Source organism: Trachemys scripta, chromosome 1 (assembly GCF_013100865.1).
Source record: "Trachemys scripta elegans isolate TJP31775 chromosome 1, CAS_Tse_1.0, whole genome shotgun sequence".
Taxonomy (NCBI): domain Eukaryota; kingdom Metazoa; phylum Chordata; order Testudines; family Emydidae; genus Trachemys; species Trachemys scripta.
In genome coordinates this window covers 140297550-140324488 of record NC_048298.1, presented here as the reverse complement: position 1 = coordinate 140324488, position 26939 = coordinate 140297550, and the positions used below count along the sequence as shown (strand labels likewise).

Sequence of the window (26939 nt, the reverse complement as noted above, 5' to 3'; positions counted from 1 at the left end):
TCTCATTCTATCTGAAATTTTTTTAATCGTTATAAAATGTATTCATTTTTCACATTTTGTACAAAATAGGAGTTGGTTTCTCTTAATTAGGAGAATCAGCTGAATGTGAGATTTTAACTAGGTGAGTCTGAAAACAAAATGAGACTGGGTTCTCCTGGTTCTGGAAGGTCCCTCACAGCTTGCCCCATGTCTCTTCAGCTTTGCTCTCATGATTGTAGAACAACTTCAGGGGAAGCATCCTTGCATCATTGGCTCTTTGGAGGCTTGTAGTGAATTCTGCAGCGCTCATTAAATACCTAGGAGACCAAAATAAAAAGGGAGTCATTCCTTGTAATAAACATCCTCCACACAACAGAAGCTGGAGCCAGAACTGGCAATTCTCCCTTTCTACAGTGCACATGTCAAAACTATGACTGACGACTGACCTTGCAGCATTAATGATCATTACCACTCTCGGAGATCCTTGGCCTATTCACCTTCCCTGCAGGTCAGTATTCTAACACATGCAGCCTGGTGCAAAGAGACTGCATAGTACTAGAGGTGCTCACTTTTACATGAGACAAAATTAAGATCCTAACCATTTGTGGTCACTAACCTGTGGCACGTTTCACAAAGGAAAAGCTCTGGCGTACTACATTCAGTCAGTCTAAATTCACTTTGGTATTTTAACTGAATACAACTATTCTTTACTTTCTGAGCTAATCTGTTGTGTTGTATCACTGTGCTGCTCAACAGATGCCATGTTGCACACCAGAGAGGGAGCATTACAGTGGAGGGTGAAAAGCAAACTACATTTATGAGTCACACCAGTCTGTAGAGTTATTGTATACAGTTTGCAATCAATTCAATGTTTTTGGATAAAAATAATTTTGACTACTTCATAGCAGTCTGCCCTTCAGCAGCACATACTAGCACCTGCAGCACTCACCTTCAGCAACATGCTTAGATAGAATCTGGTAAATAAAACTAGTAACCTCGATGACCTTCATTTCTCCTAATTGAAGGACTCATACAAGAAATTAACAATTGGAGCTCATTGGGATAAACAACTATAGAAATCAATTTTAAGTTAGCTTGAAATAAAACACTCAATCAGAAATAATGCTTATGCAACAAAATAACTAAAGAGACAACTTAAAACTTGTTTAGTTATTTCGTTACCAGTTTGTGTGCAGACAAGCCCTGAAAAATGGCAAGAGCACCACCTAGAATCTGTTCAATACCTGCTCTGCCTGATAAGAGATTTGAACATGCAGCTCCCACCTCTCAGGTGAGTGCGCTCCTCCCCTCCCATTTTGTGTGCAGTTCAGTGTGCTCTGAGAACACCTACCAGATTGGGCCATGCAGGCAAGACAGGCAGGGTAATGCCTAGTTTCACCAGGTGTGAGGATCCTGCTGGGGCTTCAACATGAGATAGGGGCCTGGGCACCAAGACTGAGGCAGCCATGTACATGCCCAGAGGAAGAAACTTCAAGTCCCTGATGCACCTAACGGCAGAAATGTAGGCTCTGAGTGATTTTTAGGTGACTCCAGGGTTAGGTGGCAGCTTAGCAGGGGTTTTCAGTGGCACCTAAATTTTGGACTTAAGCACCTAAATTTCTTTGTGAACGTAGCCCTTGATGGCTAGATGGGTGGTATAAACCAGATTCAACTCTACTAGTAAACACTCCCATAAAACAGCACTCTTTTTCTGCTAAGCCACACCAACTTTCCAAGTTCCAAGGAGACATAATAACTTTTCTTAGTAACTGCCAATTTGAGGTGATTGAGGTCAAATAAATATAATGGAGGTATCCTATCTCCTAGAACTGGAAGGGACCTTGAAAGGTCATCAAGTCCAGCCCCCTGCCTTTACTAGCAGGACCAAGTACTGATTTTACCTCAGATCCCCAGGTGGCCCCCTCAAGGATTGAACTCACAACCCTGGGTTTAGCAGGCCAATGCTCAAACCACTGAGCTATCCCTCCCCCCATAGATAACACCGGTCTACAATTTTTGAGAAGTCGTCTGCTTCAGAGATAAAATGTGCTATTTATTATGTATTTTGATGTGCTGAATTCAAATATGACAATTAAAACAACTGATTGGCTACTATTTCTAAGATATTTAAGTTTTTACATTTTATGTCTATGTATATTGTGTAGATAGTAGAGTTTTAATAATAAATTGTAAACCTAGGTCTTTTCATGTGTTTATGGTTGCTTTACATGATAATATTTCACCTGTCCTGTTTATGTAACACTTTAAAAATCAGCAAAAGGGTTATATAAATAAAATTTATTATGAAACAAAAGGCAAAAAACTATTATGTACATAGTTTAGTCCTATTCAGTGTCTACTCGGCGCTTCTTGGCTTGTCTCTTGAATTCATTAAATGGAGCATCTCTTGTCACTGTCCAGCAATAGTCTGCAAGCATTCATGGGCTCTATTTGCCCTGATAGCATTTCTCCATTGTTGCAATGTCCTGGTGAGATCACTCGCCATGCACGTCGCTCACTGCTCCGCAGTTCGGTGGATAAAAAATCTAGATGAGAGTGCAAAAAAATGTATCTTTAGTGACATGTTGCAACCAAGGCTTTTGTATGCCTCGTGGAGGTTTTCCACCAATAACCTGTAGTTGTCTGCCTTGTTGTTTCCGAGAAAATTTATTGTCACTAACTGAAAGGCTTTCCATGCCGTCTTTTCCTTGCCACGCAGTGCATGGTCAAATGCATCATCTTGAAGAAGTTCACGAATCTGAGGACCAACAAAGACACCTTCCTTTATCTTAGCTTCACTTAACCTTGGAAATTTTCCACAGAGGTACTTGGAAAGCTGCTTGTGTTTTGTCAATGGCCTTGACAAAGTCTTCATCAGACCCAGCTTGAGGTGTATGGGTGGTAACAAAATCTTCCTTGATTCAAAAAGTGGTGGATGCTGAATACTTTTCCTCCCAGGCTCCAATGACTGTCGGAGTGGCTAATCTTTCTTGATGTAGTGGGAATCTCTTGCACGACTATCCCATTCGCAGAGAAAACAGCAGTACTTTGTGTATCCAGTCTGCAGACCAAGCAAGAGAGCAATAACCTTCAAATCGCCACAAAGCTGCCACTGATGTTGGTCATAGTTTATGCACCTCAAAAGTTGTTTCATGTTGTCATAGGTTTCCTTCATATAGACTGCATGACCAACTGGAATTGATGGCAAAACATTGCCATTATGCAGTAAAACAGCTTTAAGACTCGTCTTCGATGAATCAATGAACAGTCTCCACTCATCTGGATCGTGAATGATGTTAAGGGCTGCCATCACACCATCGATGTTGTTGCAGGCTACAAGATCACCTTCCATGAAGAAGAATGGGACAAGATCCTTTTGACGGTCACGGAACATGGAAACCCTAACATCACCTGCCAGGAGATTCCACTGCTGTAGTCTGGAGCCCAACAGCTCTGCCTTACTCTTGGGTAGTTCCAAATCCCTGACAAGGTCATTCAGTTTACCTTGTGTTATGAGGTGTGGTTCAGAGGAGGAGGATGGGAGAAAATGTGGGTCCTGTGACACTGATGGTTCAGGACCAGAAGTTTCATCCTCTTCCTCATCTGACTCAAGTGAGAATGATTCTGGTGCATCAGGAACCGGCAGTCCTTGTCCGTGGGGTACTGGGCGTATAGCTGATGGAATGTTTGGATAATGCACAGTCCACTTTTTCTTCTTTGACACACCTTTCCCAACTGGAGGCACCATGCAGAAGTAACAATTGCTGGTATGATCTGTTGGCTCTTTCCAAATCATTGGCCCTGCAAAAGGCATAGATTTCCTTTTCCTGTTCAACCACTGGCGAAGATTTGTTGCACAAGTGTTGCAGCATATGTGTGGGGCCCACCTCTTGTCCTGATCTCCAATTTTGCAGCCAAAATAAAGGTAATAGGCTTTCTTAACCATAGTGGCTATAATGAGCTTTTGTGATGCAAAAGTCACTTCACCACGAACATAGCAGAAGTTATCTGCACTGTTCACACAAGTACGAGGCTTCTCTGCTCACTTTGGCTAAACAGAAATGTGTCCCTTTGCAAAATCAAACACTGACAAATAAGAGAGCATGACACTGTATGATTTCTAGAGCTGATATAGGGCAATTTGTTCAGCAGAGTGATGTAAGCTTCATTATGATTGCATCATCCATGACTTCTAGGAATAACATGATGCAATTCATATCATGTATGACACAATACCAGCTTCAGATTGCATCATTCATTGTTTTGCCTAAAAAGCAAGTACTGTCCAAACCCAGTCATAGATTTATTCATAGATCCAGTCAAAGATGTATTTTAGTCATTTCTGGTTTAAATTGAGATCCCTTCCCTTTATAACTCGCTTATCCTCCGCCATTCCCAAGTCAAGGATCATATATACTAACCCAATAGCATATCTTGAAAACTAGAGCCAATCAACAATTTTAAGCATCATTTTCGTTCTCAGTGACCCAGAATTAGTAAAGTTTGACTACATTTATTTCAGAAGCATTTTGGCTGTAGAGCAGTGTAATTAGTCCGAACAGCAGCTTTCACTCAATTAAAAATAATCACACTTCTGTGAAAATGCTGTGCCTACTATTGGTTTCAGAGTTCTATTTTATTTCAGAGTTAGCTTCCCATTGATACGAATGGGAGCAATTCATACCTCCCTCAAAGATACTATTTCAGGCTGTCAGCAAACTCAGGCACAGATCAGTGTATTGGGTAAAACTATTTGAATGAAGTTTGTCAAATGCAACTTAAAAACAAAAAATTAAAGTCAATAAAAAAAAAAGTTATCAGAATGGCTTATTTACCACGAGCCTAATTTGCAGGAAACAAAAATTCAGTGACCGTTTTGGTAATGTTTTTTGGACAAAAACCATGAAACATTTCTGAAAAATATTCTGAAGTGAAAACAATTTAACTTTTAAAGAAACAAACAAACCCTATTTTGCAACCATCTATTGTACTGGTTAGTGTTAATTTGCATTCTGAAGTTTACTTTTCTGCCATAAGGGCTACATACTTTTTTTTTTATTAAATGACAGTTTCTATTCTGGTACACAATTTAACAGTCACTTACAAAACTGGGCAATTAGGCAGCAAATTGTTATGCTGCACAACTGCATAATAGATGAACAGTCTCTAATTCAATCAATGGGTTCAAAGCATTTTACAAGACTACAGTACTTTGATGTCCCAGAGAGACTAAAGCAGAAGGAAATTAGATTTACTCAGTCATACATTCACAGCAGTGGGGATAAAATCCCAGAGTTCTGGTTTCTTATCACCTACTCTCATCTGCACCAAACAAGAGCAAATCCATATCTTTTTTATGTATCTTGTGCTGTGCATCCCTCTTTTTTACCTCTTGGGAGTTTCAGAATTTAAAAATGAGATACAACTCTTACTGGTCAGAGCTTACTTAGACAGGATGCATGGCCCTTGACTCAGAGTACCAGAGCAGACAGCATAATGCAGCCTGGCCTGATATCGGTATTAGTTGTCTCAAGAATCAATCCCCTTTGTTTAGGGAATACTGGAATGAGGCATGAGGCTGGATTACTTGACAAAGAAAGCTTTCTACCCTATTTGAAACTAGAAGAGGATCTTAGGAGTGAGATGCCCAGAAGTTCTAGCACTTGGCTTTACAACGATCTTGGTGCTAGATTAACAACCCCAGAAATTGAAGGACTATTTCCCACAAAACTGGTATTGTAATGGCAGCAGAACTTCCCTTCTACACAGTGCCTCAATGCACCAGGGTGCCTCCATCCTGACACGCAGAAGCTCCTTCCAGAAGTAGGAGGGAGTTCAATCTTCCTGGCCCACTCAGTCCTAGGTATCTCCACTGGAGATGGCTCACAAGAAGGCCAAATAATGCCAAATGTGATGGTGTTTGTGAAACAGATACTTATCCCCCACGAGCTACACTGAGGTACACCAACTCACTTCACAGAAACCACCAAGCATAGGGAAACAACTTTTAGTCACTACAAACCCAAATCAGATTAGAATAGGTAACCTGCAGGTGAAGTACTTCAAAGCCCATCTCTCTCATGCACACCTTTCAGCCTTCGCAGTTTAGTTGAAGGGTTCTTTATCTGTAAATTAATGACTGCGGGGGAAGAGGGGTGTGAAAGTGTGGACTTGGAGTCAGTTCCCTAGAACTGCCTACCTTATTTCTCCCCTCATCCCCTATTCACGCCTCCATAACTCTCCAATGCATTATGGTCACACATCGGTTTAAACAGATAACATCACATTCTTAATAAAACAATGACTGTTCTGTACCTTCCAGCTTCTGTCGTTTACTACTTCTTCCACATTCAACTCAGACTGCATCAGCTTCAACTGCAAGAAGTGTGAGAGAAGACAGACACCATTCAGAGTCAGATATTAAGAACAGGCCCCCACAGTCTTGGCAAGTCACACAATGTGACCCTAAAAACCCCTCAATGGCAACTGGCAAAGGGTTCACTGTTCTGTAACAGTAACTCCGGACAAAGTCAGTACACTAGCACACTGCTTTCATAGTATCTATCTATAAAAAATGTCATGTGAAGTCTTCAATAAAAGCTGGGGTCATGCTGGTCATTAGTATCAGTATGAGATGTATGTATAAATACTGTGTGTGTACGTACACACACCCACAGACATTTTCAGTATGTTCCTAAAAATGTCTGAATCAAGGTAAGGTTGACAAACAGGTTTCTGCCAGACAAAGGATGCATATTCAAGCGTCTGCCTCTCAGTACAAGTGTACAGTAAGCACTGTAAGCCAACACAACGGAAGCCCTGTTTTCATACAAAGTCCACACTAAGGAATATTCTGGGGGTCATCCCGACTCTGGGGACAAAACATGAATTTTCAGGGATTCAAAGAGAAGGCAAAAAGCCAGCTCTTAATCCTGTACCTGGGGAAGTAACTGGCCAGTCTGATTACATTCATGAAAATGGGATCGCAATCTGCCCTGGTTGGAAGCACTGCAAAGGATATTTAGGCAAGATAAGATGGCTTTTAGGCAGATGGTTAAGCTGTTTAAGTTTAGTCGCTAGAAAGTGTGTACAGATTTTTTTTATACATAACCTTCCTCTTTCCATTATCTCTTAACCCTTCACAATAAATTTGATTGTTTTCACAATAAATATCTCAGTGCTGTGATGTGACTCAAACAAACTGGTATTGTGATAAATGAAGGGGGGAGAGTATCTCCCTTTTATGAACACCCAGCCAGCCCGTAGTTGTTCTCTAACTGCTCTACCTGTAAAGGGTTAAAAAGTCTCACTGCTACGCAAAGGTAAAAGGAAGTGAATGGGCACCTGGCCAAAAGAGCCAATCGGAAGTCTAGAACTTTTTAAAATCGGGGGAAACAAGACTCCCCTTTTGTCTGTCTGTTGTTGTTCTCCGGAAGAGGCAGACAGGGAGCAGTTATGCTATGAGAAGCTTAGACCAGGTATGAAAAATCATCCCATACTCATCTAAAACCCCAGATATGTAAGTAGATCAGGAAATGTCTAGGAAGATGCAATTAGGTTTATCCCTTTTATTTCTTTATGGCTTGTGGACTCCTCTGTGCTAACCCCACATGCTTTTGTTTTGCTTGTAACTTTTAAGCTGGACCTCAAGGGAGCTATTCTTGATGCTTAATCCTTGTAGTTGTTTGTTTTTTAAATCTAGCATAGATGTATTTTCATTTTTTTTATTAATAAAATTTATCTCTTTTTAAGAGCAGAATTGGATCTGTGTGTCTTAAGAGGTTGGTGCACGTTGTTTAATTAGCTGGTGGCAACAGCTGATTTCCTTTTTTTCTCTTTCTCAGCTCTTCCCTGGAGGGGAGGGGGGGGTGAAAGGGCTTGAGGGTACTCCACAGGAAGGAATTCCCAAGTGCGCCTTCCTGGGTTCTCAAAGGGGTTTTGCACGTGGGTGGTGGCAGCTGTGACATTGCTCTCTATATGATTTTATGAAAGTATGCTAAGGAGTGTGAATATAATGTACTGGAATATGCTTTATGCAAAAGCTCTCTTGTAAGGTATCATTATGCTCTGAGTGCGATCATCCTATTTGTATAAAAGTATCACTTGTATCTGAAACTAGAAATATGAAATATAACTCTGAGGTCCTATTGTAGTTCTGCAAAGTGTAGGCCACTAATGGTGGTTTGGAATCTTGATGGCTCCCATCAACCAGGATAATTGACTGTGGATGGCTGTTTGCTTGTGGCCTTCCTGTAAGTCAGGCTGGGAGGAATGAGAGCTTGAAGTCTTACAGTGACATGTCACCTGAACTAGAATCCATCTTTAACCTGGTGCTTTTCCATTTAGAAGGAGGGGGTGGGAACCCAGAGAGGGACAAAAGATTCCCGCCTTATGCAAAAGATATACAAGGGGGTGGAACAGAACAAAGGCAGCTGTAGTCATGAGAAATCCCCTAGCTAGCACCTGAGCCATAACAATGGGTGTACCGGGGAAAGGACTGTGCAGATTAGGAAGGTGTCCAGACTGTGATAGAAGCTTATTGAAACATCGCTGAGGGTGAGATTTTATCTGTATTCAGTTTTATTACTGTATTAAGTTTAGACTTGCGTGTTTTGTTTTATTTTATTTTGCTTGGTAATTCACTTAGTACTTGGAACCACTTCAATCCTACTTTCTGTATTTAATAAAATCACTTTTTACTTATTAATTAACCCAAAGTATTAATATCTAGGGGCAGGGGGGGAAAAACAGCTGTGCATCTCTCTATCAGTGTTATAGAGGACAAACAACTTATGAGTTTACCCTGTATAAGCTTTATGGAGGCGGTCATGGATTTATTTGGGGTTTGTACCCCTTTGGGCACTAGGCATCTGGGTTTTGGAGACAGGAACACTTCTTAAGCGGTTTTCAGTTAAGCCTACAATTTGTGGGACATAAAATTCAGACTGTTTGCACAGCAGGCAAGCCTGTCTGGCTCAAACCAGGCAAGGTTCTGAAGTCCCAAGCTGACAGGGAAAACAGGGTCAGAGGTAGTCTCAGCACATCAGTTGGCAGTTCCCAAGGGGTTTTCTGTGATCCAACCCGTCACAGCAGCATCTACCAATCCAAGGTCATAGAAGAGCTGTAACCTTGGAAGTTTAATACAAGCCTGGAGTGGCAAGTATTAATTTTTAGAGTTCTTGGGGGCCCCCCCACCTTCTGTACTTGAAGTGCCAGAATGAGGAATCAGCCTTGACAGATCTGTACACTGTCCCTTGAGGATAGCAAACCTGGTATTCCTGTAAGTAGCCAGAGACAGGGGCTGGATATCACAGGGGTATGCTTCAAAGGCGCTCAGGAACTGAGATGCACCTATTGTTAGCCTGCAAAGCAATGAAGGCTAGCATTGCCCTGAGGAGATTGTTTAGATGGCTAATAGGGTAGTGTTCTCAGGGAGGAGACACAGAGTTAAGCACCAGCATCTCCTCACTGGATGGAGTAATGTAACAAGGTGACTCTCAGCCCCGGGCACCCCAAGTCACACATACCATCACTGAAGAAGAGCAGTTCGGTGTAGCTCAAAAGCTTGCCTCTGTCATCAACATAAGTTGATCCAATAAAAAATATTATTGCACCCACCTTATCTCTAATAGATTCCAGTAAATTTAAATCTCAAATTCTAATTTTTTAAAATAGGTTTTCACCACCCAGGAACAAATTAAAGTTGCACAGGCCATGTTAATTCTGATGTTTCCTAACTTTGCAAGATCAAGCACTCCAACAGTAATATTCTTTAATTCTGTGTAATTTCTAGATTGTTTAGAAGGATTTTCTTTTTTCTAGTGTGTGGCACTATACTGACTCCTCCACATAGCATCAGCAGGGTCTGAACCCAGTTCCTATAGGTTCATAAGACGACCACTCGAGCTAAAGGAGTGACACTAATAGCATTAAATATAGTAGACCAGCCACAAGAGGCCGAGGAAAACACTTTGCCACTGGCTTATACATCTGTTTTCTACACAATGGAATCTTGGGGATCAGGATACCTGGCTCTGAAAGGGAGTTTGTTCTAGCAGTTAGACAGCAGAGATTTGGGACACTTACTCTGAAAGGCAGTGTGACTAAATTAATGTGTCTGGGTCTGCGCAATTAGAGATGCTGTTTTACCCCCAGCTCTGCCAGAAGTGAGCTTGGGCAACAACTCAGTTGCTTCCCTTGTGAAACGGGAGATAAGACTCCCTCACAGGACAGAGGTATGATGCCTTACTCAATAAAAAGGGTCAAAGACTACACAATTAATACCACTCAGAGTTGGTACTAGAACACATGCTCTACCCCAGTGATCAAAGGCAGTGTTCAAAACTTAGTGTTACAAAGAAAACTGCCACTGAAATGAGCATGGGGCCTTGCTTCACTCAGTCAACAAGCTCAGCACAGTTAATGGCATGCACAAACTTGGATTTCCAAAAGCTTATGACTTGGCACGACCAGGTTTTATTTTCATGGGGACAGCAAAAGACACTTCTCTGACCCCAGCACTGGGACTTCCTGCTAAATTTTGAGTCTCTGTCTTAAATTATAGGGGGCACTCTAGCTCTTCAAGGAAATGGTTAGAAAAAAATTATTAGCAAAGCTCTCTATTTTCCCCTAACCTTATCTGTAGAAGTAGGGGAGTAATTTTTGCTGAAATTTTCTGAAAGAAAATTCAGTCTGAGGCAGAGAAAAAATATTTCAGCCCCATAGACCTAAAAGTTTGACAAAATTATAGGCTATTAAAACTTCTAGAATAAAGAGGTGAAACTATATGTATTATCAGCTCTATCTATAACAGAGACCAGAGGACTGCTTTCTAGAATTGGACACTGGCTTCAGGAGTCCAAACCAAAGAGTAATACCGTGTAAATGGTCAAATGCAGCTGCAAGAAGTAGCCTTCCAAAGACACACATAAAAGACATCCAGTTGAAGCTGCCTTATATCTAGTGAAAAGTAATATCTTGGCAGTGAACATTTATTCTCTAGATTTGAGCTACATGCTACAAGCACTCTAGGCAGCTTGAGCAAAGATTTGTCCTGGCTAGATAATAATTAAGTGTCCTTGACATCCAGACTTTTTGTTTCTTTTGGTAATGAATGTGATTTGAGGAAAACCCGTACGTGAATGAATAGACTGGCTGAAATTCAAAACACAGATCTCTATAAAAGATTAGCATGGCAGTATAAAAACCTGTTAACATTATGAAAAAATGTTGTGTGGGGTCAGCCATACGACTTTGGATCTCAAACACTTCAAGCTGATGTTGTAGCTACTGGTCAACATTTTCAGAAATGGGTCTCTGAAGCTGGGCTTTACATCTTTATTTAGATACCAAGAGACCTGATTTTTAAAAGCGCTAAGCATGTCAGTGGGAGATGCCACTCTGCAATTTTAAAAATCAGATCTCTTGCTTGAGTCTAAGGATTTAAAGGTAGAGATTTTCTAAGGCACAAATGGCATACAAGTACGGTAGTGCAATATGTAGATTTTTTTGTTACATAACTGCACTCAAAAACAAAAACTATGTAAAACTTTAGAGCCTACAAGTCCACTCAGTCCTAAGACAAACAAGTTTGTTTACATTTACAGGAGATAATGCTGCCCACTTCTTATTTACAATGTCACCTGAAAGTGAAAACAGGCATTTGCATGGCACTTTTGTAGCTGGCATTTCAAGGTATTTACGTGCCAGATATGCTAAACATGCATATGCCCCTTCATGCTTTCGCAACCATTCCAGAAGACATGCGTCCATGCTGATGATCGGTTCTGCTTGATAACGATCCAGAGCAATCCCGACCAACGCATGTTCATTTTCATCATCTGAGTCATTTGCCACCAGCAGAAGGGTGATTTTCTTTTTTGGTGGTTTGGATTCTGTAGTTTCTGCATCGGAGCGTTGCTCTTTTAAGACTTCTGAAACCATGCTCCCACACCCCATCCCAATCCGATTTTGGAAGGCACTTCAGATTCTTAAACCTTGGGTCGAGTGCTGAAGCTATCTTTAGAAATCTCACATTGGTTGTGTTTTGTCAAATCTGAAGTGAAAGTGTTCTTAAAACGAACCACATGGTGGGTCATCATCCGGGACTACTAGAACATGAAATATATGGCAGAATGCAGGTAAAACAGAGGAGACATACAAGTCTCCCCAACGAATCCAGTAACTAATTTAATTAATTTTAACGAGCGTCATTAGCATGGAACCACGTCCTCTGGAATGGTGGTCGAAGCATGAAGGGGCATATGAATCTTTAGTGCATCTGGCACGTAAATATCTTGCTACTGCGATTAATCACGCGATTAATTTTTTTAATCGCTTGACAGCCCTATTTTAAATTCTAAACTAGGCAAGGCCACAGAGTTTTTAAGAGACTATTCAGGCTGTGTATTGTATTTTTCAGAAGGAAATGAGTGACAAATTTGCGCTTTCATTCCCTGAGACACCGTTGGCCTCAAACATAAGGCTGTGAGTATAAATGTACAGCCACAAATGACAATGCTAGCTAGAAAATTGAGGGAATTTTCTGAAGTATGAATTCATACAGGCAATCATCTCAAGGAGCTACAGTTAAGAAAGTTAAACATTTTATTCAATATGAGGTACACCTGTAATCTTTATCAATAAAGAGTCTCCAGGTTTGTGCTTACAGTTTGAGTGCCTATAACAATCTATTACTATCCTCCATCTACACCATACTGTAGACATGCAAAGCTTGAAAAACTACTGAGTGGCCTTATTTATGAAACAGGAATTGTCTATGCGATTTAGTTTACAGCAAGCCAGGCTGTAAATCTACAGTGCACTAGCTGGCCGTGCACTAAATCACCAACCATATAGACCACAGGACACATTAAGTTGAAAGAAAATTCCAAGGGACACACCTCACAAGGAGTTATATTTTAACACGTGTCCTTATATTGGAGAATAAATGCTATTCATAATGATACAGCCCAGTTATACCTGTATATCTGGACATCATAGATGACAGATTTCTTCACTAAATAGTCACTGAACCAACAAGAGGGGATTCAATTTTAGTCTTGGTTTTGTTAAGTTGTGAGGACATTACATAAGAGCTGGTCATTGGCAATAACCTTGGATTGAGTGATCACAAAATTTCTTCAGTTTAAATTCAGTGGAAGGATAATCTAAACAAGGTTGGTGACTAGGATTTTTGGTTTCAAAAGGGCAGACTGAGTAATAAAGGGAATTAATTCAAGAAGTCAGTGGGACCAAAGTGCTCACGGACTAGCACTCAGAACACTTGGAATTTCTTTAAGTCAAAGGTGCAAAAACTATCTGGGAATTTACAAACCCATACAAGGGAATACACTTGTAGGAAAGAGCTCCACACCTAACTTCAAATACCACCTCATAAAGAATATTAGGAATAAACACAGAACATACAGGGAAAGGAAAATGGGAGCGATCAAAGACAACTATATGCCTTGGAAGTCAGAAAAATGTAGGAATAAATTTAGAATTGTTAAAATCAAGCTGAGCTAGACCTTGGCAAAGGAAGGTTTCAGAGGTTTCTTCTTGCAAAGGAAATTAATAGTAAGAGGTTTGTAGTAGGAATGTAAACAGGGTTTAAAAATATAATTTTAATAGGTTACACAGTTACTACCAGTTAAATGGTTAATCATTAAGGATTTCACATATGCAGGGAACTACAGGTGCGGGGGGTGCTGCAGCACCCCCACATTTTATGTGGGGCTCCGCTGCCCCATGCAGCAGTGGAGTTTAATTGTTAACCGAAACCAGTCAGACTGGTGCTTATTGGTTAACTGGTTAATACAGTTAAAAACTTTTACAACTCTAGTTTGTAGTTCTATAATAAAAAGAGAAAAGGAAGGATGAGGAAGGGCCACTATGCAGTGTGGATGGGGTAGAGAAAAAAGAATCTCAGTATGGCCCTAAAACTAAATGAATACTTTGCCTCAATATTGAATAAAGGTGAAAGTACAGAACACACACATGAAGGCAGGATGGCTGATGAAAATGTGTAGAGAGGCAAAGATTACCACATGACAAGCGGAAGATTTAGATCTTAATTTGCTCAAATTGGGAGGGTGGATAATTTTCATCCCTGAATACTGAAAGAACTGGCAGATGAGACTGTTCTGTTGCAATGAAGGAACATAGGCAGGCAGGCAGCTACATTTATGCCTCAGGGGACAGAGCCTGCCTCATGCCTAATTCCTCATGCCTAATGCCTTGGGCATTGGTGCACCTTGGTCCTTCATGTTCTCTGCCTGTGGCACAAAATAGTTTAGTCTTCTGAGGCTTGTACTACACTTTCATCTATTCTGGTTGTTGGGCTTAATATGGAGGTTGCTGGATGATGTTTAGTGGACTGTGATATACAGGCAATCAGACTAGATGATCTGGTGGTTCCTTCTGGCCTTAAACTCTGATGATATGCTGGAGTTAAGGCTGCACGGCAGTTTATCAAGCCTTGCATGTTAATGTGGAAGGAGGATAATAGTAAGTAAAAGATTGTTGTAGGTAGCAACAGCATGATTGTAGACCCTGACTGTGTATATACTAGCTTTTCAAAATTTGAGGAAATGCTACTCAAGTAAAACAGAACATTAACTTTAAATGAAGTTTTTTCTCTATGAATTCCCTTATGTTACTCAAAAACTATGTAAACTGGAGATAAATAAGAAGCAAACAGTGCCTTACATTTTTTGCAATAGTGAGCATAGCTGCTATACTAAGCATTTGCCTATGGAAAAGCATCAATATTAAATACAACCATGGTAATCCGGCAAATTTGCTCTTTTGAACAAAGTGCTACCTAGCAAAGAAGGTCATTATAGTTACAGTGTTTTCAAAATTGATGACACTCAAATCAGCTATTGATTAAAATCTTTTCATAGAAATTCCAAAATGAAAAATATAGGAAAGTGATATTTGTGTACCCCACAGATGTACAGTAATCAACACTGGAAGTACGGTGTACAGTCTCCGTATATACTCTTTGCAAAAGTGTTTGAGAAATAGTGAAAAATCAGGGACCCAACTTCAAACCCATCCGTTTTTATTCCCAAAATATTTTGAGATGCTTATTTCCCTACAAATTCTAACTGCAAAGAAACTGGAAGAGACTCTCCTACACTCCTCTCCACCTCCCAGGAGTAAAACATTTACCGTTCTTTTTTCTGGTTAAACACAATTCTCTCACACAACCTTAATTATGGCTTCACTACAACTCCACCATAATAATAACCAGACATTCGGTGAAACAAAGGCAACCACTATAAAAGGAAAAAATCTTTAAATAATATATCATTAACTGTGGACCTCATTGCCATGAGATATCAAAAACTACCCAAGGATAATGTTAAACAGCAACTACTAAAGCTAGACGTGTTTAAAGTCAACAAGTTTGGAGAAAGTGAATCCAAGAGTCTTACAAGAGCTACCCAATGAGTTCTTTGGACTACTAATTATTGAAAATTCTTGAAACATTGGGGAAGTTCCATAAGATTGGAAGAAAGCTAGTGTGTTAATATTTTAAGAGTACTTGGATGACCTGGGTAATTTTAATCCTGTCAAGTTGACATCGAGCCCAGGCAAAATAATGGGATGTCTGACATGGGACTCAATTTATAATTAATGCCAATCAACATGGGTTTATGGAAAATATATTATTAATCTAACTTGATTTGTTTTTTTTTAAAAGATTACAGATATGGATGATAAAGATAATGGTGTTGATGTAACAGACTAAGGCATTTGACTTGGTGCTACAAGACAGTTTGATTAAGAAACTAGAAAGATACAAAATCAACACAGTATACATTAAATGGATTAAAACCTGAATAATTGATAGGTCTCAAAATGTAACTATAAACAGATTCATGCATATATATTTTGAGTGGGGTCCTGCAGGGACTGGTTATTGGTCCTAAACTTTCAACATTTTTAGCAAATGACCAGGAAGAAAACAAAATGTTTATGATAGTGTGCAGAGGACACAAAAACTGGGACAATGGTAAATAGGACCACAGGTCACAGATACAGAGCAATCAGCACCACTTAGTGCTGGGCACAGTCAAACAAAATGTGTTTCAGTAGGTCCAAATGTGAAGTCATATCTAGGAACAATGAATGCTGGCAATACTTACAGGATGGAGAACTCTTATCGTGGGAAACAGGGACTCTGAGAAGGATTTGGAGGTCATGGTGGATAGCCAGAAGAACATGAGCTCCAATTTGCCACTGTGGCTAAGAGGGCTAAAGTAATCCTTGGATGTATAAAACAGAGGAATCTTGAGAAGGAGTAGGGAGATTATTCCAATAGCAGTTGCATCGATGCAAAACAATAGAGATAATGTAGTGTGTCCACACTTCAAGAAAGATTTTAAAAACTTGGAGACGATTGAGGAAAGAGGCAGGAGAATGATCTAAGGATTGAAAAACATGTCTCAAGGAGCTCAATCTATTAAGTTTATCATAGATAAAGTTAAGGAATAACTTGATCAATCTACAAGTAGCTACATGGTGAACATAAATTTGACAAGAGGGCTCTTCAATCTAGCAGACAAAGATCCAGTGGTTTGAAATAGAAGCTAGATAAATTCAGATTTGAAATAGAAGCTAGATAAATTCAGATTTGAAATAAGGCACACATTTTTAGGATAACTAAGCATTGGAACAACTTAACAAGGGCTGTTGTGGATTCTACATTACTCGAAGTATTTTAAATCAAGATTGGATTCAAATTGACATGATCTAGTTCAACCACAGCTATTAGACTCGAAGCAGGACTTAGTTCAAGGAAGTTCTCTGCCCTGTGTTATGCAGGAAGCCAGCCTATGTGACCACAAGGGTCCCTCCTGGCCTTTAAAAAAAAAAAAAAAAAAAAAAGCCTATATATGTGGACTACCCCTTAGCCAGTTTATGGTACGCCTACACAGTGGGGGGGGGGAAAAAAACCAAACCCACATCAGCAAGTCTTGGAGACTGGATCAACTGACTCGAGCATGCAGGGCTTGCATTGCAGGGCTAAAAATAGCAGCGTATACATTTGGGCTCAGGTTGGAACCCAGACTGTGAATCCCGCTGAGGGAGTAGGGTCTCGGAACCCAGCCTCCAGCCTGAGCCCGAACATATATGATGCTATTTTTAGCCCCGTAGTGTGAGCCCACATCAGGATCTGACACGCAATAATACGGGGCTTTTTCGTTTTTATGGCTTTTTTGCTGTGTTGACGTACCCTTAGTGTGCTGCGCCAAGAGCCAGCTTCAAAACCTAATAATTCAGAACGTATTCAAATTTCATTCTTTTCTAAAGAGTACGATGCATGGCAGGTCCAACCAACAAAACAGCATTCATACGGGAGCTTCCTAAAAGGGAGGGAGAAAGGCTGCAGCAAAATTTTATGTACAAGCAGTATTTCAAAATTCAGATTGGTTCAAACTGGCCCCACTGGGTCCTAGAATAGACTTTTGTGGTGAAAATTTGGAATGATTTGGTCAAAGTATTTCTGACATATGCATACCCCTAAAAAGCTGCTTTTAACATTTATAAATTCCTATAACTTTGGTTTTTTTTCCCCCCACACAGCCAGGGAAAACGTTATGGCTGTGATCCTCATTAAGACACATCACTGGACAGTTCCTCGGATCAACTATTCAACGATAACCAGTATTTCAAAAAAAGTTATATTCTCATTCTCGTTTTCCAGGTGGGTACACCAGGTTCTGGCAAGCATCTTTTGGAAACAGAGTATCTGCCTTAGAGAGGCAAAGGTTTACAGACAATTAACCCCTCTTCAAGCTATTGTTTACTAGGGAACACCTTTGTCAGTGACACACTGAGTAACATTTGGTTGCTTGGGAAACAGAAGCTCACACCCTTTAACCCAAGGACCATGAATTCAAACCCTCTCCTCAGAAGATTCGTGAGCGGTGACAATTAGCACTTCCCTTCTTGCTGTCTGGGGCCACAACGGGACTTCTTTTGGAAGTGTGAGTGGTGTATGAATTTTGAGGAAGTGCAACACCACAGAAATGTATCTCTAGCACTATCTACACATCAGCCCAAGTCCTGCCCTAGAATAGTTTGGCAGGCTGTGGCAGTATTGTGCTGGGATATGAAACCCAGTATGGCTGATACAGGAGGAATTTGCTGTCATGTTGACAAGGACACCAGAGAGGTCAATGTAAGAGTCCTGGCTAAGAACAATCAGTTATGGGCCAAACAAGGCTCAGTGAACCATTGCCAGGCACCAATAGGAACAACAGATCCAGCCTGCATCAGGAACTAATAGGTACACTCAGTGCATGCCACAAGCACACTGTGCTGAAAAGGGAGTAGGGAATTGAGAAACATAGGCTCTCGTGCAGGGCACAGGTACATAGCACTGAGATGGGTCAAGTTAGGAAGAGAACACCCATTGAGTTCAATAGGGCACTTCACTGCTCTGCAAGCCTCAAATGCTGTAGAAACGTATGCAAACCCTGTTCCCTCCATGCTAGTCTCTGAAATGGAGTAGGGACTCAGGAGGTCCCCTTCCCTTCCCATGCTACCTCCAAGTTGGTGTATGTGTTCCTCACAGTTGATCAGCTACAACCGTCTCTCTCTGTGGCCCCTCCAGTACTACTGGTTGTATGAGGTGCCTGAAGGAAGCACAGATGGTACCTGAGGGGTGGTGACATGTGACCCCAAAGCCTTCCCATAATGCCCCCACCACTACCCTACCTCCTCACAAAACAAGGAACATTAATAAAAACTTGATTAATGGGGAGTTACAATTGCCTGGCAGAGCCCCAGACCTCCAAAATTCAGGAAGTGTTATTTTGTTTGGAGTACATTAGAAAAGAAGGAATTGTACAGTTATAGTAATACTTTCCATACCACACACAACCTTAACTCTGCCCTTTGGGTGATAGCAATAAGAACATAACATTAACTTTACCCAGCCTAATGAAAACTGCCAGTTTCTCAGCACCTCACACAAACCCCAATATCAGCACTCCTGTTCATACACTTCCATCCTCACTGTATTTTTGCATCGCCATTGACTAAGCGTAGGTTGGCAGACCTCACTAGGAACAATAGTTTGAGCTCTCATTAAACTGAGTGAGGGATTGGTAGGGGCACCTCTCTGAAGCACCCCTTGTGGGCAGACATCAAGGGAACAGAGTTGAGGTTCTGAAATGTTAACTAAATTGTGTATTGCCATATTTGCTAGTGCCCAACTCTGAAGGCAGCGCCCTGCCAGCAGCAGCACAGAAGTAAGGGTGGCAATACCATACCACTGTTACTTCTGTGCTGCTGCTGGCGGTGGCTCGGCCTTCAGAGCTAGGCTCCCAGCCAGCAGCCGCTGCTCTCCAGCTGCCCAGCTCTGAAGGCAGCACTATCGCCAGCAGCAGCACAGAAGTAAGGGTAGCAGTACCGCAACCCCGCACACAATAACCTTGTGGCACCTCCCTGCTCCCGAACTCCTTTTTGGGTCAGGATCCCTACAATGACAACACCGTGACATTTCAGATTTAAATAGCTGAAATCATGAAATTTATGATTTTTAAAATCCTGTGAAATTGACCAAAATGGACCATGAATTTGGTAGGGCCCTAGTTATGAGGCCCTGTCAGGACATCTTTAACAAAGGTTTGCTTCTCTTTCCTTTTTTAAGTGAGGGACATTCACTGCCAGTTAATGGCTGTTATTTGGTTAAGATCATAGTCTATGATTTGGTGACTGAATTGTGTTTATTTTACCTGTTGTCACAACAGATTATAGATTAAAAGTGTGGACGGTTCTGTCTTGTGGACTGAAGGGAATCCTCTCACCAACAAGTAGCCAAACTTGAGTTGTATGAGCTAGAATTCAGTACAGGATGACAGATCTTCACAATGGAAATAATCAGTTAGCTGAACCACCAACCCTCCCCTTCTCCCTGAATGAATTCCAGGAAGTGCCACCACTCACCTTTGTCTGCTCTTGCCTGAGCTGCTTTAATAATGCTACGTCATCCTGGGCCTTCTCCCTCTCTTCTCGGAGAGTTTTTACTACATTGGAAGTCTGAGCAATACAGCTTTTGATTATTTTCTCTCTGCTGGCATGAGCCTCCCTCAGCTAATTGGAGAAGAAGAAAAAAAAAAAGTCAGATTAACTAGTTCAATGGCCCATGGGAAGAAAAAACCTCTAAATTACAAAAACAAGTTAAAAAACAGGTTGTGTTGAGTTTCACAGTACAGCTACAATAATAACTCTCCTTGTTAATAGAGCAGTCTTGCCACAACTGCTCTCCTATATTTCTGCCTATGGGACAGGTCCCCATTTCCATACCCTACAAGGAGAGAATAACCCTTCCTTCTCTCAGAAGTGGATCCCACTCCCCACAAACTGGCAGCTGAGCTGCATACAACATCTTATTTCCAATTCTAAGGTAGGTGGGGAAATTGAATTGCAATAGTATAACTATATTGGTCTTTCTAGGCTGGCGCCATGCTATCAGGGGTTCACACTGCAGGGTACACAGCAACCTATGGAGCAGGTGCTAGAAGAGCACAACATTAGCAGGGAAAGACAAGGAAGATACTAAAGCGATTCCAATTGCTTCCTTAAGAGAAAAAAAAAAATCTCATGGATATAATATTCCCACTCAGTACCAACAATTGAAATTCCTCAATGCTTACAGAAAGTGACAAAGTAGATTGAGCGTGGGACAAGAGAGAGAGGTGGGCTACACCATTACACAAAGTCGACAGGTCACATCTTTCAAAGGGGCTGCTTCTCATTGACACACCCTATTGCTTTGTTGTTTCCTTAGGTCAGGTCTATGCTACAAACTTACATCAGTATACATCCACACCCTTGAGTGAAGTAGTTATATTTACCTAACCCCCAGTGTAGACAGCACTATGTCAACAGTAGAATTTCTCCTGTCAACAAGGCTAATGCCTCTCATGGAGGTGGATTAACTACGCTGACAGCGGAAGCTCTCCCATCGGCATAGTAGAGTCTTCACTAAAGTGCTACAGTGGTGCTGCTTGTACATGTACACAAGCCTTTACTTTGTTCTAAGCCTGATTCCCACCTGCATCCTACCACCTTATAGGCTAGGCTCAACTGCTCCAGGGAGGAGTTTCTATGATGGAAAGGTTTCAGATCCGGTGGCTGCTGTTATAATCTTTAGAATCAATTGTCTGTGATCCCATAAGAATCAGTTTTGACTCTTTAATCTATATCCTGGCAAGCAATGTTGTTCAGAATACCAAGTAACTGAATTTAACAAATAGTATCAGACAGAGAAAAAGGTGAAGACCTTAACTTTATAGAAGTAGACTGCTTTGAAAGTACTGCAGAAATGTGTTAGCCCTGCTATTTAGATAGAGTAATAGATGAGCTGTCTAACACATACTAAGGTCAGTAGTATATCCTGCAGGAATGCTACAGTGGAGCAAAAAAACCCTCTGCATATGGGTATTTGTCGTAAAGCAGCCATTATGTGTGTGGGGACTGGTTATATAAAAAGTCAAGTAGGCCAGTCGTGAATGCATATTGGAGTATCTGCTGTGCCAGCAATTTGTAACAAGCTGGGGAATGGGTGATCTTGTGTTTCTGGACACTACGTTTAATCAGGAATTGGTTGAAAAAGGCTATAATGAAATAGGTACACTTACAGACTGGTAGAGCTCTTTACAGGTTTGGTGGGCATCGACTTTCCCTGCAAAGGAAGCTGTTGGAAGTGTAGTATTTAATTCATGGACTATTCTGTCATCAATTGTCCGCATCACCCTGAGCAATTCCTGTATGTAAAAATAAAAATCCTTGCTTATACCTGAACAACAGGGAAATTAGAGGAACTGTACAATTAAGCAATTTTTAAATTTTAATAGCTGTGTTGCCTGGAGAACATAGCAAAAAACAAAACAAAAAGGTGTCATCCATGAAACAGTCGTTACTGAATTTTTTGAGGATTTATGGGCCACAGGCAAAGATATTCTACATCCTTTGAGTATTTTCACTTTGTTCTCTAGGCTGCCCAGCTCCACTCCCCTGCTCTGCAGGTATCTTGCATAAGACCCACGTCCCGTCCCCCCCCGCCCCTCCAATGTGTGCGCCAGGGAGGTGCTTGTAGCTGGTTTCAGCAGCACCTCATCTTTCCGGAATCAGCTATTATGCTGTCCCTGAGGCAGCTCAGGGTGGCTGGCCAACACTTCTGGTTTTCCTACTCATTGGCTGCAAGCTGGATACCCATCTATGACTTTCAAAGCCCTGCTGCCTAGCTCCATAGGACAGCGTAGGGAGCACATGCTGTAATCCAATTAACTCCCCCTTTTGAGGAAAGCTGAAGAGCAAGAGACAGCTAAAAAAAAAGTCACAGACCAGAGGCAAAGAAAGCTCTTTGGGGAAGGGGCCATCTTGTTCTGTATTTGCACTGTCCTAGCAAAATGGGGTCCTAGTCCATGACTGGGGCTCCTAAACACTATGGTAATGCAAATAAGTAAACACAATTTGGGGCATCTAAGTGCAGCAGAATGTCAAATCCCACAGCAAAAAACCCCACTGAATTCTGTAGCATCTTAGAAAAACTGCAAATTCTATAGCCACAGAATCATGCAGAATGTAGCCCCTGGACTTTTTCTAGCATAAGTCAGTCATATTTTGTATTTTATATTAATTATTCTAAATGTAAAAAAAAACACATGAAATCTAACATGGAAGTACTGTGATGTGCTGCTAATATTTTTAACAGTGATTCTTTTAACTTAGGATACACCTTTACATGGTTGCACATGCAACAGATCAGGTAAGTGAGGCAGTGAAGAATCTATTCATTTGTTTTCTCTAGTTAAATAAAACAAAACACTCTTATAACTTCAACCAAAGAAGAAAGCACTGCCAATGGACAATCATATTAGATATATTTGCTGGAAACGTTTGCTGTTTGTTCTTTTTCTGGAAAATATACAGAGCATTTTGAGAATAGAGGCAGCACAATAGCATAATTTGAAAGAGAGATAAATATGTTGTAGTCTAGAGAAAAAGTTCTTCCACTACGAAATACTCTGAGAACACATGCGAGCCTACTGTTTCTTCAAGACAAATATCTATGTACTTCAGCAATATCAAACATACAGTTGCCTTAATTCTTTCCTTTTTTATTGTAATACTATTGTATTAGTGCAATTCTATCATACCTGCCTACACCTGAAATCTAAAAATTGGGTTACATTTAACATCTCAAATATCCAATTATAACAAGTGAAAGAGACTGGGAAGGGGAATTATGACTATTTTGCTTAAAACTACGGAGAGTTTGCATACAAAAATCTAGTTCCAGGGGTGTGAATATGAATGGCAAACCAGACTTTAAGGACATATTGCCTAGCAAGCACATGGGATATAAAAATATAAAGCCGGATAAACAACTATCTGTGCACTGACAGCAAGCATCAGACGAACTAGGGAAGAAGGAACTGGCACATGAAATTGCAAGCCCATTAGCAAGAATTTTTAATTAGTCAGTAAGCTTGAGGGTTGTACCATACGACTGGAGGATTGCTAACATAGTTCCTATTTTTAAGAAAGGAAAAAAAGTGATCCAAGTAACTATAGGCCTGTTAGTTTGACATCTGTAGTATGCAAGGTCTTGGAAAAAATTTTGAAGGAGAAAGTAGTTAAGGACATTGAGGTCAATGGTAATTGGGACAAAATACAACATGGTTTTACAAAAGGTAGATCGTGCCAAACCAACCTGATCTCCTTCTTTGAGAAGATAATAGATTTTTTAGACAAAGGAAATGCAGTGTACTCGATTTCAGTAAGGCATTTGATATGGTTCCACATGGGGAATTATTAGCTAAATTGGAAAAGATGGGGATCAATATGAAAATTGAAAGGTGAATAAGGAACGGGTTAAAGGGGAGACTACAACAGGTCATACTGAAAGGTGAACTGTCCGACTGGAAGGAGGTTACTAGTGGAGTTCCTCAGGGATCGGTTTTGGGACCAATCTTATTTAATCTTTTTATTACTGACTTTGGCACAAAAAGTGGGAATCTGCTAATAAAGTTTGCGGATGACACAAAGCTGGGAGGTATTGCTAATACAGAGAAGGACCGGGATATCATACAGAAAGATCTGGATGACCTTGTAAACTGGAGTAATAGTAACAGGATGAAATTTAATAGTGAAAAGTGCAAGGTCATGCATTTAGGGATTAGTAACAAGAATTTTGGTTATAAATTGGGGACACATCAGTTGGAAGTCACAGAGGAGGAGAAGGACCTCAGAGTATTGGTTGATCACACGGTGACTATGAGCCGCCAATGTGATATGGCCATGAAAAAAGCTAATGCGGTCTTGGGATGCATCAAGCGAGGTATTTCCAGTAAAGATAAGGAGGTGTTAGTACCATTATACAAGGCACTGGTGAGACCTTATCTGGAATATTGTGTGCAGTTCTGGTCTCCCATGTTTAAGAAGGATGAATTCAAACTGGAACAGGTACTGAGAAGGGCTACTAGAATGATCCGAGGAATGGAAAACCTGTCTTATGAAAGAAGACTCAAAGAGCTTGGCTTGTTTAGCCTAAGCTAAAGAAGGCTGAGGGGAGATATGATTGCTCTTTATAAATATATCAGAGGGATAAATATCAGGGAAGGAGAGGAATTATTTAAGTTCAGTACCAACGTGGACACAAGAACAAATGGATATAAACTGGACATTAGGAAGTTTAGACTTGAAATTAGACGAAGGTTTCTAATCATTAGAGGAGTGAAGTTCTGGAACAGCCTTCCACGGGGAACAGTGGGGACAAAAGACATATCTGGTTTCAAGACTAAGCTTGATACGTTTATGGAGGGGATGGTATGATGGGAAAGCCTAATTTTGGCAATTAATTGATCTTTGATTATTAGCAGGTAAATAGGCCTGATGGTCTGTGATGGGATGTTAGATTGGGTGGGATCTGAGTTACTACATAGGATTCTTTCCTGATGCTGGCTGGTGAGTCTTGCCCACATGCTCAGGGTTTAACTGATCGCCATATTTGGGGTCAGGACGGAATGTTCCTCCAGGGCAGATTGACAGAGGGCCTGGAGGTTTTTCGCCTTCCTCTGCAGCGTGGGGCACACGTCACTTGCTGGAGGATTCTCTGCACCTTGAGGCCTTTAAACCACAATTTGAGGATTTCAGTAACTCAGACAGAGGTTAGGGGGTTGTTACAGGAGTGGGTGGGTGAGATTCTGTGGCCTGCGTTGTGTCAGACTAGATGATCATAATGGTCCCTTCTGACCTTAAAGTCTATGAATCTATGAAGGAGTCTTGACCTTTTGGGTCAATTGCACAGAAGTTAAATGAACCATGAGGCAGATAGGAAGTGTCTACCCTTACTCCCATGCTGCTGCGATTGATGAACCAGGGGTCGATTTAGAGGGTCTAGTGAAGACCCGCTAAATCAACCACAGATAGCTCTCTCATCAACTCCAGTATTCCACAGGAACGAGAAGTGGAAATTAAGTTAATGGGAGAGCATCTCCCATCTACCCAGCAAGCTGTAGACACAGCAGTAAGTCGACCTAAGGTACATCAACTCCAGCTACATTATTCAAATAGCGGGAGTTGCATAACTTAGGTCGACTTATCACGGTAGTGTAGACATGGCCTTAGAGAGACAAGGTGGCTGAGGTAATATCTTTTCTAATATCCAATATCTTCAGGTCTCAGAGCTCTGTGTGGCTCAGAAGTTTGTCTCTCTCACCAACAGAAGTTGGTCCAATAAAAGATATTACCTCACCCACCTTGTCATTGTAATATCCTGGGACTGACAAGGCTACAACTACTGTGGATACATCAGACAGTACACAGTTCCATATCTTCTGGGGGCTGCCCAAAGCTCAGATACCATCTCCCAAGTGGTCTACACTTAAGAGTTTTCCTGGGACATTAAAGTTGGTTAGGTGGTGAAGAGGCAGGGTTTGTAACATTTCTAGACCAGCAAAACCCTTGAGACAGATACATTTATACTGGCAAAAAAGTGCTTTGGCCAGCATCACTTATTTTGCACAGAAGACTGGTATAAACTGTAGTAGCAAAACGACCTTTTTGCTGGTATACATTGCATCTAAACTAGAAGAGTTGGGTGAAGACAATGTCCCAAGCACCCACCTCGTGCCTCAGACTCCTATCTTTAAAATCTTCTCCATCTCCACTCCCGACCAGTCGCTGCAATTTTCACCACCCCCAAGTCCTCCCCCACAAGCAGAAGGCCCCGAACCCCACTGGACACTTGCCTCCCCACCTCACCCCAACTTCGGGAAATACCCCTTGCTCCTGCCTGGCTGCATGGGAGGAGGGACCTTGTCCCCCACGCTCCCCAGCTGGGGGGGGAAGGGGCATCCGCCTGCCATGTTTCCCCTCCTCTGCGCGGGGCAGCAGAAGCTCGCGCCCCACTGTCAGTCAGGGTCCTGGGAGGGTCCCGCCGCTCCCTCAGCCTCGCGCGGACGGAGACTGGGGCGGGGAAGAGGCCATTTGTTCCCCGGCTCCGCGTGAGCACAGCCAGCTACTCCAACCCGCTCCCGTCACCTCCCGCCAGCCCCGGAGCCCGGCTGACACCAGGCGCAGCGTCCGGCCACGGAGGGGGCCCCAGCGGACCCTGCTCGTACCTGGAACTCGGCAAAGTCCTCGCAGGTGCGGACTTCGCTGGGCGCCGCCATATTGGAGAGGTCGGGAACCCCGACGCCGGCCAATCAGCGGGGGTGACGCGTGGAGCGTCTGACGGGATTGGCTAGCAGCGCCCGAGGCCGGCCTTTGCAGAGCGCGCCGGGGGGGGGGTGAGCGCGAGTAGGGACGTGACTTGGGAGGAGCAAAGGTGCGAGTTAGGCTGCTGCCGGCTTGGGCATTTAGCTCCGCTGCTGGTTGGCTGCGTCAGTATCAGTGACGGGGGTCAGGGGGCGCTCATGAGAAGTAGG

At 41.8% G+C, this 26939-nt stretch overlaps 1 protein-coding gene across 3 annotated transcripts; it reads right to left on the bottom strand.

Moving 5' to 3' along the window:
- Positions 1 to 26749, bottom strand: CCDC58 (coiled-coil domain containing 58). Of its 3 annotated transcripts, XM_034787783.1 has the most exons (6): positions 26634 to 26749; positions 21645 to 21770; positions 19948 to 20094; positions 16137 to 16415; positions 6295 to 6354; positions 1 to 296 (listed from the first exon to the last, which is right to left on the bottom strand). In XM_034787783.1, the coding sequence occupies exons 1-6, from the start codon at positions 26682 to 26684 to the stop codon at positions 246 to 248; spliced, it is 714 nt and encodes a 237-aa protein (XP_034643674.1). In that variant the 5' UTR covers positions 26685 to 26749; the 3' UTR covers positions 1 to 245. The 3 variants fall into 3 exon arrangements, with proteins under 3 accessions (XP_034643674.1, XP_034643691.1, XP_034643682.1); XM_034787800.1 differs by lacking the exon at positions 16137 to 16415; XM_034787791.1 differs by lacking the exon at positions 21645 to 21770 and having other exon boundaries at positions 26634 to 26722.
- Between the last annotated feature and the right edge of the window lie 190 nt (positions 26750 to 26939).

What these genes read in the sequence shown, in the direction of transcription:
- CCDC58 (XM_034787783.1), bottom strand. Translation starts at nt 26,684, where the DNA reads ATGGCGGCGCCCAGCGAAGTCCGCACCTGCGAGGACTTTGCCGAGTTC. An exon ending in GTAAAGAGCTCTACCAGTCT is followed by an intron (nt 20,095 to 21,644) that starts GTAAGTGTACCT and finishes TTCTCCAATTAG; the next exon opens with CTGAGGGAGGCTCATGCCAG. An exon ending in TCAGGCAAGAGCAGACAAAG is followed by an intron (nt 16,416 to 19,947) that starts GTGAGTGGTGGC and finishes TTCAATCCTTAG; the next exon opens with ATCATTCTCCTGCCTCTTTC.